A 13,603-nucleotide genomic window follows, 5' to 3' on the forward strand; every position below is an offset into this window, starting at 1 on the left:
TTATTATTTATTTAAAACTTTTATATGCCATCAACACATGCCTTTGCATCTCGGAATGGCTCAAAAATGTACAATTAAAAACAATAAGACAATACACATTCCATAAAATTATATAAAAAATAAAAACAAAAAAGTGACTGTTAAAGATAAAAATATTAATTTTTAAAATATCAGTTAAATAAACAGGTTTTAACCTGGTGCCGAAAAGAATATAAACTCTCCAGGGAGCTCATTTCATAATCTGGGCGCCACCACAGAGAAGGCCCTGCTTCGGGTAGTTGTTCTTTTTATCTCCTTTAGAGAGGGCTCCTGGAGCAAAGTCTCTCCCGCAGATCTTAAGGGGTATGAGGGCATGTAAGGGAAGAGGCGCTCTTTCAGGTATCCTGGTCCCAAGCTGTTCAGGGCTTTATAGGTTAAATTGGGCCCGGACTTCAACTGGAAGCCAGTGTAGCTGGTAGAGGACTGGCGTTGTATGAGAATAATGACCGGTCCCCGTCAGTAACTTGGCAGCTCTATTCTGTGCCAGCTGAAGTATTTGGGCCGTCTTCAAGGGCAGCCCCACATAGAGCACATTACAGTAATCCAACCGGGAGGTTACCAGAGCATGAATCACCATTGCTAGGGAGTGTTTGTCCAGGTAAGGGCGCAGCTGGTGGATCAGCTGAAGCTGTAGGAAAGCACTCCTTGCCACTGCTGCCACCTGGGATTCCAGTAACAGCCCTGGGTCAAGGAGCACTCCCAAGCTGTGGACCCTGTCCTTTAGAGGGAGTGCTGCCCCGTCCAGGACAAGGTCAAAGTCACTTACCTGAAACTGCGATCTGCCCACCAACAGGACTTCTGTCTAATCTGGATTGAGGCTCACTTTATTGGCCCTCATCCAGCCCATTACCTCAGCCAGGCACTGGTTCAGCACAGCCACCGCCTCACCTGGAGTAGATGTAAACAAGAGGTAGAACTGGTGTCATCAGCATACTGGTGATTTATATGTTTGTTGTTCAACATCACTTCCTATAATCTTTCAAGCTTCCATCTTCAATGTATACTTAGCTTGTAGAATTAATAATTGACGCTAGAGCTTTGCCATACACCACTTTAGAATAGTTTGCACTCACAATTCATTGTCTTCTAAAGCCAGCAATGATACATAGTTATAGGGATGTATCTGTGGAATATGGCCAGGTGATTTTTGTCCCCTGAATAAATATGGTGGACAGTTATCCTTCACTATTTAATAAACATTTGTTATGTAGAAATGGCTAGTAATATTTCTCAAGGTTTGTATTTATTTCTTAGTAAACGTACCCTCTGCTTTTCCACCAAAACTGGCATGCAAGGCAGCTAACAACAATAATAAAGCAATTAAAACAAAATTTTACTTAAAAATACTATAAAATACATTAAAAGCACAATGGAAAAAAGAAAAACAGCTCTCAATCATAAAAACCCTTCAGTAGCAGTCTAAAGTAAAGCAATATTAGTATATAATATTGAAGTCAGAATTTAAATCATTTTGGCTATGGTATTCATTTCATAGTAGCTTTGCTTCATGACTGTGGCCTAGGAAAAATTTTTAATTAATAAACTGGCTGGAACTATGCATGGTTTAAGGAACATTGAAATAGTATGTATGTGAAGCAACTCTTTCTTCCTTAATGGAATATAGATGGATATTTTCATTCCAATTAAATGGAAAATATTTATTCATTTATATATGCTTAAGTGCTTCACACAGTTCTGTGTCTATTCCTTTAAAAACTATTTCTTTTTAAAAATTTAAAGGGTTTCCATTACCTGTAGACGTACCTAATGGCTGTTATATCGTGGCTCTTGCTTTAGGTGTTCTGGGGTGGGGGAAGACTTTAAAAATATTTTATTTAAACTAATATTAATAAATTAATAGCACATTTTTCTTAAAATGTGACTTCTTTCCTTTGTATCTAACCCTAAATGTTTATATATTATGGGCTATATGAAAGTAATAAAATGTTATATAAATTATTAGAACTGTGCTGGATCTCATTTTCTTCATAGATTACAGGAAAGTATCAATTACATTTAAGTAGCTTTGATTTTGGGTGGATTTTGTGTGTCATAGATGAGAGTTATGCTACTTATCCCATTTTATTAAAGAATGAGACCACATTTGGTATGATTTAAAAAGAATTCACTTACTGCTTTAAAATGTTACAGGGAAGCATGTCAAAAGTGGGATGAAACTTCACTTGTTTTAATTCGTGCACTTCACAGAGTAAATAACAGCCAAATTCTACATTGTGGAGGTGGCATACTTGTTGCTGCTTCCCTGTGGGCATGTTACACTGACTAAGAATGTGGAAAACATATTGGAGGATTAGAGTATTCCATAGGAAGAACCAGGGCTGGTGTCAAGAGTCTGCATCTTTGTGCTCCTGCTGAGGACCCACTGACAAGAGCCTTCTAGAGCTTCCACTGTAGCCTGCTGGTACACCTGCCTCTTTCTCTGGCCCAGACGGTGGTGGTGAGAAGGAGCAGTAGATGCCAACTTGTTCTCTAGCTCTTTGCTTGTGAAGCAAGCAAATGGTTGCAGTGATCAGAAAGAGTAGCATCTGGACAAGTGCTGGCAGGAAGGAAGAACCATGCTAGCATCAAAGGCCACGTTGTGGAGTGGCCTTGTGTTGGTCCCATCCTTCTATATAATCTTAATGCAACAATGAGGGAGCAGAACCTCCAGTTCACACATTTGTTGTATGAAAATAATCCTGTGGTTACAGCAGTCTTGTAGTTTAGCATTAGCCTGCTAGTCATAGTCGATCAGGAATTGCATGCAACTGAGCACATAAGGTGAGAGAGCAGCCTGACAGAAGAGGGAGAAAATGGTCCAGCCCTTCTACGTACCCAGCCTAGAAACTACACTGGCATGCCCCCCTTTTTATACCCACTATAGTGCAAAGGGCTGCTGCAGTAGGGCCAGAACTGTTGGTTACTTCTCTTCCTGTCCCCAGTCAGCTGGTAACTTTTATGGACTTATTTAGATGACCAAGTGATTGAATCATTTACTTTACTGACACTGATGATCTTTGCTTCTTCCATGCAGTTTTGCATCAGTTGGACAAGACATGTCATACCAGATCAAATATCTCCTTTTCTAACACATTTCCATCAAAGTACCTTGCTCACAGATTTAGCAAGTAACTCCTATCCCAAATGTTTTTCTATGTAAGCACATAATATAATTATGATTATATTATTTCTTAATTATTTAAGGAGATGCAAATATTCAGATTGCCAGTATCTCTGAAGAATTAGCCAAGAAAACTGAAGATGCTGCCCGTCAGCAAGAAGAAATCACCCATCTTCTTTCCCAGATAGTGGATTTGCAGAAAAAGGCAAAAGCTGTAAGATTAAAGTATTAACTGTGGAATAGTGGTAATATAATGCAATCCGTTTTATCCCTTTTCATATACCCCTTTACTTTAATACATTAAATATTTATAAAGAAGAGAATGTGTGAGTTTATTAGTGCTTTGTAATTTTTTAATCATTACTTTTCCAGTGCACGGTGGAAAATGAAGAGCTTGTCCAACATTTGGGAGCAGCTAAAGATGCCCAAAGGCAGCTCACAGCAGAAGTGAGTGTGACAATTTGATAATCATAAATACCAAGCAGGGAGACTGCTTTTACATAGCTTGAACATGTTGTTGCCCAGTTGTTCTTGCTCTCATACTAGATGAAGTGTTTGAATTAAAGATTAACATAAAGAAACTAGTTCTTGAACTCAAATTTCATGTGTTCACTCAATGTCACTTCAGGCCTATATCAATGAAAATTATCTCAGAACTTGAAATGTAGTATTGTTTCAGCAATAATCTATTCTTTGATATATTCAGGAGGATTATTGTATTAGCTTAACACTGAGGAAGATAAGAAACTAAGCACAAAAGTGGTTTTGCCATTTTAAAAAATTATCACATTTATATCCATCTTTTCCTCCAAGGAGTCAAAGGCAGTGTATATGATTCTCCTTTTCTCTATTTTATCCTCTTAACAACCCTGTGAGTTAGGTTAGGCTGAGAGGCAATGACTGACCCAAAATCATTAGTAAGCTTCATGGTCAAGCAGGTACTTGAAACCAGACAGTCTCAATCCAGCACTTTACTACACCACAGTGGTATTCACACTGCACTGCCTCTCTGCGCAGCATTTAGTTCAGATATGAACTGAATTAACTGTACTGTTTAATTCATACGTGCACAAACAGTCTTTTGACCTTTTGGAAATGTTTTCCCTTATCAAAAGTGATGAGTGATCTTTAGATAGCCCATAATACATGGAAATAATTTCCATACTTATTGCATTTCAGTTACGAGAGTTGGAAGACAAGTATGCAGAGTGTATGGAAATGCTTCATGAGGCACAAGAAGAGCTGAAGAACCTTAGAAACAAAACAATGCCAAATGCCATATCACGCCGTTACCACTCATTAGGCCTTTTCCCTATGGTAAGAAGCTTTATAAGAAACTCTTCCTGGAAAACTCATTTCACACTAACATTGATGCAGTTTTGAGTAGGCTAAAGAAATAAACTCCAAAAATGGTTCCATTAAATATTAAGAGAAGCATCAGTATACATGTGCTGTAGCACACATGCCTTCAAGGGAGAAGCAAAAACTTACTTGGAAATAATATATTAGACATACAGTTAAATGCAAGAAATGGCTTGGTATTCTTTCTTTAAAAAGAAATGCTTAAAAAGCCTACAGCTAGACCATTATCAGGCACAGATGAGATAGTCTTTCCTTAAATGTAACTTAATCATATAATCAATTAAATAGTCCCTACCTCCAAAATGTAATGCATTGGCTAGTATTGGGGGAATGATTTGTTAGTAGTTGTTGGCGCTAAATTTAACAGACCACAGACTTTAAAGTCCCATAAGCAGATTTAATTCTGTAGCATGAGGAGAACTGAAACTCAGAAATATAGAAGAGCCCACTGAAGGTATATTTTCCATAATCTAAAAAAGCATTAAAAACAAAATTAAAACACCCAGTGTGCTTAACAGTTCTGCCAGATTTGTTTATGAACCCTTACAGCATGGAGTACAAAACTAGACAAGTAATTCAGTTACACAAAATTGCATATGCACACTGTGGAGGGCTACATATCTCCGTAAAGACTTTCCTGGGAAGGGATCAAATCACAGGGCAATGAGTCTGCTTCTTTCATCTCAATAAAAATCGCACAACAGTAACAGATATGGTAGAGTTTCTCATTCTTAATTTCTTTAAGGAATTCTTGCATATGTCTCGCCATTCTTTTTTCTAAAATAGCAGCGGAGAATTAGTGCATTTGCAGAGCAAATTGATCTAAACGATTTCCTTTACTGTGGAATAAATGCTGATCTCAGCTAACCAGTAGGGCCTTCTTGTGAAACCAAAACAACCCAAACTTTTTTCTTCCTGAGAACTGATCTTTGCAGCAGCTTTTATTGACCTTGGTAATGGGCTTAGAATGAAAGATCTGAGCACTTCTGAGTACATTCTGAGTCTAGGATTTTCTTTTAGAAATGAAGTGAGGGTTAGGTTCTTCTGCACACGAGTCCATTTACTCTCTTCATCTTGGCAGCTGCCTTCTTTATTGAAGAAAATGCTGCTATTCTTCTCTGGCCTTTTCATTTTTCCAGTCTAAAAGTATTCCAAGACCATAACTCATTTTACTAGTATTCAGGGTGCCATAGGACTCTTAAGAGAGCTTGTAAAAACTCAACTCACAGCTGCCATTAACTGCAGTAGCTGACAGAAATGTGTGTTAAATATTATTTATTTGTTTGTTATATATCTATCCTGCCTTAATTCCTGTAAGGAACCCAAGGCACCTACTTGATTATCTCCATTTATATATTCACAACAACCTTTAAGGTAAGTTAAGCTGTGAGTCAGTAACTGGCCCAAAATTACCTAGTGAGCTTCAGAGCCAAATGGAGACTAGAACCTCAGTTCCCCAGTCCCAGCCCAACATATTAACATTATGCCACACTAGCTCCCATGGTTGATCGTGCATGGTGGGTCTAATCCTAAAGCAGATCTTTTGCTTTCACATTTTATGTGTAATGCATTGAGATTTGTAATTTTCTGAAAAATCACAATTTGGAAAGGAAAAGATAGTGCCCCCAAAACCCAAATCCTTACTTAGAAATTAATGTGGATGAATAAGGATGATTGAAGTTGCTAAGACTTACGTGCTTAATTAGATTCTTCTTGTAGTGTTCTACTGCCAGGGCAAATGTAATGTTTAGTAACATAAATTAAGGAGCAGCTTTCTAGCACAATTTATTTCTGAAAATAGCTTGATCCCACCTCTAACCTCTTCCATTTTGAAGGAAGATTAAGTTCACAGAATCAGTGGATTCGTTTAAACAGTGATCTGTCTTCTGCCCAAGCTATTGCCAAGGAAAGACTAAATCGTTCCTTTCTTTCACCATAAAGAGACAGTCCTAATTACAACTATGAATTTGTTTTCAAAGTAAACTGTCTTCATTGTAAACAGAAAATGTGTATCGTTTTATAATTTATAAACTTGTAAAGTGATTTGTATACAAAGTATAAACTCACATAATCTGAAATTTACTTGTTCTGCATTTTAAAGGCAACATTGTTTATCGATGAACCTAGGAAGTTTTCTGTTCTGTGTTGCATTTTGTGGAAGTATTTGTGCAAGTATTTCTGTGAATAAGGATTAGACCTGCCACCTTTTCAAAACAGAATGTTTTATTCTGGATATGTTGGCAGGTTCATTTGTCAAGTATGTGTCTGATAGCTGGCGGTATAAAACTCTCTTTTTGAAGATAGCAGGTATTTTAAAAAAATAGTGTTTACTCTCATGGCTCTCATTACATATTTAAAACATAAACTTAAGTGTTAGTAACATACTATGTCACCATTTAAAATTGTCTTAACAGGATTCCTTGGCTGCAGAAATTGAAGGCTCAATGAGAAAAGAACTGCATCTGGATGATTCTGACTCCCCTGACTTAACGTATGGCTGATGCATTGAGATATTTTAATAGGAAAAATGACATTTAATGAATAATGCATATTCAGTTTAATTTAATGCAAATCTTTTATGCAACATTTAATTAAACCTTCGTTATATTGAATGCCTTTTTAGAACAAAGAAGGTAGACCTGAACTCCTTACTTGGAGTCTGTCCTCTATATTAAAAACAGAAGGCATTTTTCATTTTCATTTGAGAGTGAAGCTGCAGATTGATTGTGTATATAGATGTTTAAGCAATTATATCTTTTGGAAAATAAGATGTTTCCTAGTAGCATTATAATTTAAATTAGAAAAGTAAGCAAAATACTTTCCTAATGATAATATGGATAAAAATAATGGTTTGCTACTGGTGAGAGAACTGAAACTGCAAACTAGGCAAATAGGAGGAAACAGTCAAAACCTTCCTCTATTTAATTATTTTACTGTATGTGATAAAGTGGCATTTTTTTCGGAAGTCTTTTGCTAGAAATATTGATTACTAGAAATAGCAAGATAAGGCTATTTGAATGAATGGGCTAATTTGGTGGATAATCTGGAAAATTGTGTGTGTTGGTTATTCTTCTTCCATTTTCTCAGTATAATACAAATTTATTGATGCACAATCTTTTGTCCACCATTAATCACAGGGATGAATGAGTAACTGCACTGTTTGTCTACAGGTCCATGGGCAGTATCTGACACTGTCCCCCACTGATGCAAAGGGCCATTAGTGCAGCTTGAACTAGCAATTCCAAGAAGGAAAGCAACAAAGAACATGACCCACTGACATGTCCCATTGTGGAACTGAGACAGATTGTGTACTTTTAAAGAACCACTAGTTCCTGTTACACTAGTGGTCTATATAGTGGTGGCACCATTGCAATATAGGACACTGTCCATATTTTTTTCCATTACAAAAGCTGTGTTAACTACAGTATGGCATCACTGCAGGAAATTTAAAAATTTCTGTATTTTGATGGTTGCTATCTGTTTCTTTGTCAGGCATCCCAAGAGAGTGTTTGACACAGTGCGGAACATCAACCAGGTGGTAAAGCAGAGATCGTTAACTCCATCTCCAATGAACATCCCAGGATCTAACCAGTCATCAGCCATGAATTCAGTAATTTCTAGCTGTGTCAGCACACCACGATCCAGCTTCTATGGAGGAGACATATCCAATATTGTGATAGACAACAAGACTAATAGTATCATCCTAGAAACTGAATCAACTGACTCTGGGTCAGTAAGGCATAGCTAGGAGATTAGATGCATCTCTAGAACTGCAGTGTCATCCTCATTCTTTGCCTCAGTCAGTGACTTGCACTATTTATATTGCCTAGGATAAGGTGGAAATTAAGCAGACATTATTAGGGGCATTGCATCTGTTTACTTGAAGTATTCAGCAGAAGTTTAATACTCCTACATTGCTTGCTTCTGGTCTTCTAATACTAGTCTTGCTTAGAAGTTAGCTGTGTTCCATCTTTTAGCATTAATAGATAATTTCCCAAAAGAAAATGTTACTCTTGTGTTATTGTATTTCACTAATTCAGCAGCAGAGCACTATGCTACAGCCAAATCATTTTCTTATTGATGACTAAATTCTCTTTAACTGAAACCGTTGGAATGGTTTGCTTTCCTATTACTTATCCGTTAATGACTTACAATGCAACATTCTTATAATATGGTGAATGTTTGAATCACTCTAATTCTACATTCACATCCCTAAATTATTTGACCATCACTGACATACTGTTTTCAATGCCAGTTATTAAACTTATCACACTAGGAGTATAATTTGGTTGGGTAACTTGTGCAATGCATGCAGTCCCCAAAGTGGCTCTCTGTGCCAGAGAAAAGCTGGTGTTCCTTTTCTAAATAAATGTTTCTAGCTCACATAGCTGAGGAAATAAATTTGTACAGGGATTCCTTTTTTATTTGGTTATCGTTGCTGGCTAGCTAACCCATCTTTGGTCTAGCTGCAATGTGAAATTTGGAGAATTGGTTATTCTGGGAATCAACCCTGCCTTCTGGTGTATAGCACAATGAATTTCTGTAACAGAAATATATGTATTAGAATACTTGATATATCCTCCAAAAATCTCTGCTGTTGCTCACATTTGTCTCTTTTAGTTTGAATGGTCAGCATGTGAAATCTGGATATGGGCTGATCTTCTTTAAAATAATTATCTGGAGCAAGGCAAAGGAACACCTTATTTTTGCAGCCCTTTCAATGAATATATGTATTTTCAGAAATAGATAACTATATTCTCTTGATAAAACAATTGACTTGCTATGTGGAGTTGAAGACTTCAATTTTTTGGCATTCTCAATACTCTTATTCCAATTTTTAAACAAACCTTTCACTGTATTGGAAAATATGAATAAAAGTGTATTTTTTCTTTAGAAATGAAGAAAAGAACAAAAAGCCTGGAACCCCGGGAACACCTGGATCTAGTGACCTGGAAACAGCTCTTCGGAGGTTGTCCCTTAGGAGAGAAAACTACCTATCAGAAAGGAAGTTCTTTGAAGAAGAGCAGGAAAGAAAGCTAAGAGAGTTGGCTGAGAAGGGGGAACTCCATAGTGGCTCCATTACTCCAACAGAGAGTATCATGTCATTAGGAACTCACTCCAGGTTTTCTGAATTTACTGGATATTCAGGAATGTCCATCAGCAGTCGTTCATACCTCCCAGAGAAGCTTCAGATTGTGAAGCCCTTAGAAGGTGATAATAAAGCGCCTCAGTCTTTGTATGTTCTCCTTAGTGACTCTCTGTGGTCTCTTCTCCATCAGCAAGAAGCAGGAAATCTCTGTAACACCTACTCATTTTACTTTAGAGATAGCCACCCACGTTGCTTGTTTGAACTCTTCTGAGTAAGATTTATTTATTTTCAGAAGCAAGCAACTCCTGTGGTAAAGTGTGCTATGTCACTATAATCATATAGTTAGTTCAGTGACTTCCATTTGAATTTCTAAGGTTGTTCACATATTTTTAGAGCACTATACAAGATATAGAGGGGAAAGTAAAGATATTGATATGGAGAAGAGCAGTGGAGTGATAATTGTACCGTGTATTAAGGCAGTTAGTTGATTTTCGTGCAATTCTATGCAATTTACTTAATAATTGCTACACTGTGGTGTTAACTAGCTGTCTGGACAATAGTCCCAAATCACTTGTATCTGACTTCAGCCAATTTCAGAGTATTTGTTATGAACATGCAGTATTTGACAGCCTTACTTCAAGGCTAGGATATCAGTATTTTTGTCCATGTTGATAAGCATTGAGGACTGTTTCTACTGCATATAGACTGCAGTTGCCTTAAAATAAACATTACTGAAAAATGCTTACCTTTGTGTTTGGATTACAGACATGGGATGTATAACTTGTGAATCTATCCCTTTTCTGTTTTCAATTTTTAGTCCTCAAGCTATTTCATATTGGTAACAACATGTATCCATTGAGACCAGTGTAAGACCAAATAAAGCCTGGTACTATTTTTTTCATGGGAGAAATGTCTTTCTTTTGCAAGAAAGAAATGCATGATAGACTTTGCATGTGCTACCAACTGCAGTGGGTCAATAAATAATACCCTCTTTTGCTATCTTAAGGTGCCTTCCCAAAATTCTTACGTTACTTTAGAGGATGCATAGTGAATAACCAACCTTCATTTACTAGTTATTAGCACTGTAGTAAATTTATGTCATTCACACATCTTCCTGCCATTCACAAATCTTTCTAATTTCTTCTTCAATAAACTTTCAATCTCTATTTCCTTTGTCTCTCTTGATTTTCCACTTTATTAATTTTTCTTCATGTGCTGAACCTTTTGTTCCACTTCTATACTCCATTTATGTCGCTGGTCCTCTTCCAAGTTTAGAAATATTTACCATTTATTTGTTGTTGGAGAGTGTGCATGTGAATATTTGAGTCTTAAATTCTAAAATTTAGAATCTTTGGGAAAAACAAATTATTCTAAAAATTTGGAAACCAGCTTGGGTAAATATTTTAAGGCTGATACAGACATAGTTTTCCCCCATTCAGCTGTAATTCATTGTATTTTGTATACTATCATCTAATTAGCATTCACCATATTTATTAAAGAGAATATTTACAGTAGGAAGTAAACACAAGCTCAGTGCTTTGTCATGTTACTTCAGTTAGATCCATAAATTTCTGCGAACTTATGCATCTAAAGAGTTAGTAATGGATTCTTTAGTTCTGTTTCCACCACAGGTAAAAATGAGACACTGCAGATTCTTCACTACAGATTAGGCAACCATATGAATACTTTCTACCTTATGTCAAACTACTTTTAATTTTTTTAACTTATCACAACTGCCATCTTCTGAAAGAGCCATGCATAATTTTAATCTGCTTTAAGAACTTGAAGAAGCCAAAGGGTCAATGAAAAGGCATCTGTCATTTTGAGAACTATTGTATACAGATCTGTCTATTCATTTTTCACTAATGATATTAGGTGTTTAATTTTTAAGAAAAAAATGCCGTACATGGATTCTCAGTTGCCAGATCATCATGCTCAGAAGAACACGGAGACCTGGGGTAGTGCAAGCATTGATGACAATGTAACTAGGAATTGCTAGGACAATTAGGGAAATTGCTGCTTTTCCACATTGATCTAGCAAGGGCCAGTTAAATTGCACAAGTTCTGGTTAAGTTAGTGCAACATCATTGAGTAGTTGGGTATTACCCCTGGCATTTCTGTATATGGAATTCCTATGCAAGCGAATGTACTATACATGATCCAGATAATTTTTTTCTGCCTCTAATTCAATTGTACCATAAAACTGAACTTAGACCGGACCCTTGTATGAGGTTAATAAAATTGGGAACAGTAGGTGTTTATTCTTGGATATGATTTAGCTCAGATCAATCTATATATATATGCCCCCTAAAAATTAGTACATTAGCTTACAAGTTTTTTAAAAAGTTGCAAAGGTAACGTAGCAAAATGTTCAGTGTTAGCATACTTTACTGTGCTGAGCACTAATGCTATAATTTCCATGTACAGTATTCCGCAATCCATAAATCATAGGCATTTCCTTATTCAGATACTTTTGCTGCTTCTTCCATTGCAAGATTAGAAGCACTGGTTACTCATTCATGTATTTAAACATCAGTTACCCTCTTTTGAATTTGGTTCATCAGGTCATTTCACACGGTTGAAATTTTGAAGTTCTGCTGGCAAGTGTCCATGTTATTCTGAAGGGAAATAGCATGAAAGCACCCTCTGTTTTCAGTATCCTCTTAAAGATTTCTGTGCCTCCTGGTTCTGACATTTTCGAAGTAGATTCTCAATCAGTAAAGCTGAGGAGGAATGTAGCTAAATTTTATCTGTCTCATTCTGTTCTTTACTTCTAATCCCCCTTTCTGACTTTGCTATTAGATGTGGTAATTAGAGGAGTGAGTCTGTTCTTTATGAGGAACCACAAAGTTTGTTAGGGACCCATATATAAACATAACCTCTTATTGTATGTGCAGGGACTTGGGTCAACCCATTATAACTGTTTGGCTGTTTTTTCCCCCTTTTGTATCACAGGCATATAACTCCCTTAAGTTTCAAAAGATGTTTGATACACAAATGTACATTTTCCTTTTGGCACACACAACTTGCATTTATGCTTATGTTTTTTCTTTAAAATCCTGGATTACTGATGCTCTTGCATCAGAAACACTAATCTTAAAGTACGATGCTGATTGACATTTTTACTTTGTGCTGCATGTGTCATGCTGCATATATATATATATATATATATAGTGTGTGCACATTCTCTTGCCCAAAAATGTTTTCAAGCCAAGGAGAAATCTGCAGGTATAGTAGAACATCCTTTATGTGTTAGCAAGTTTTGTGCAAAGAAGAGTGTGCTTGGCAATTATAGGAGTAGAACGTGGCATTTTAATTTTGTTTTTTTAGATACATATAGAGCTGATGTAGTTTGTACTATTTTATATAATAGTTCTTCCTGTTAGACTCCAGTGATGAAGTTCTAGAATATATTGATAGCATGCATATTGGCTTCTTATAATCAAAAGGTTGTCCAGAAATATTTGAGCATTAAACCGTACAGATATTAATGTGATACTTTAAGTTTTGTATCTCCATATTCATTCTGTTACGCTATATTGCAGTTTATTTATTATTACTACATTTATATCCCACTTTTTCCTTTGCTTGTGAGGACCCCAAGGTGGCTTACATAGTCCTCTACTTCATTTTATCCTCACAATAATCCTGTAAGGCAGGTTAGGCTGAGAGCCAGTGACAGGCCCAAAGTCACCCAGGGAGCTTCATGACTGAGGACTAGAATCCAGATCGTCTGTTATCTCCAGCACAACTGCCATACCATACTGGCTCTCATAGCCTGGCTTGTCTCCTGCTTTTATCTGTAAGGCCTTCGCAGCTTAAAATGCAAATACATACAAGGTAATAAAGTACACAGCAAGCAGATTTAAGCTTTAAATCTTACAATTGGCCTTTATCCTGTTACAGATAGGAGTGGACACATGTCCTCCCTTGGCAGGGATTTTTTAAATCACTTTGTTAGTTTTTCCCACTTAGCATTTTGCAAATGAATG

At 36.6% G+C, this 13,603-nt stretch overlaps 1 protein-coding gene across 9 annotated transcripts in view; it reads left to right on the top strand.

Annotated features, from left to right (window-relative positions):
* The window catches only part of TRAK1 (trafficking kinesin protein 1), a 248,056-nt gene that overhangs the window by 94,031 nt on the left and 140,422 nt on the right, over positions 1–13,603 (top strand). For all 9 annotated transcript variants that reach the window (XR_006413448.1, XR_006413447.1, XM_044456429.1 and 6 more), the window contains 6 exons: positions 3,244–3,374; positions 3,533–3,607; positions 4,340–4,477; positions 6,937–7,013; positions 8,015–8,251; positions 9,417–9,733. Coding sequence is in view for 7 of the 9 variants with exons in the window: in XM_044456429.1 (XP_044312364.1) it covers positions 3,244–3,374; positions 3,533–3,607; positions 4,340–4,477; positions 6,937–7,013; positions 8,015–8,251; positions 9,417–9,733 (975 nt within the window). In the remaining 2 variants the exon portion in view is untranslated. The remainder of the gene's footprint in view (positions 1–3,243; positions 3,375–3,532; positions 3,608–4,339; positions 4,478–6,936; positions 7,014–8,014; positions 8,252–9,416; positions 9,734–13,603) is intronic.

This window comes from Varanus komodoensis, unplaced genomic scaffold, assembly GCF_004798865.1.
Source record: "Varanus komodoensis strain SLA01 unplaced genomic scaffold, ASM479886v1 scaffold10, whole genome shotgun sequence".
Lineage (NCBI taxonomy): Eukaryota > Metazoa > Chordata > Lepidosauria > Squamata > Varanidae > Varanus > Varanus komodoensis.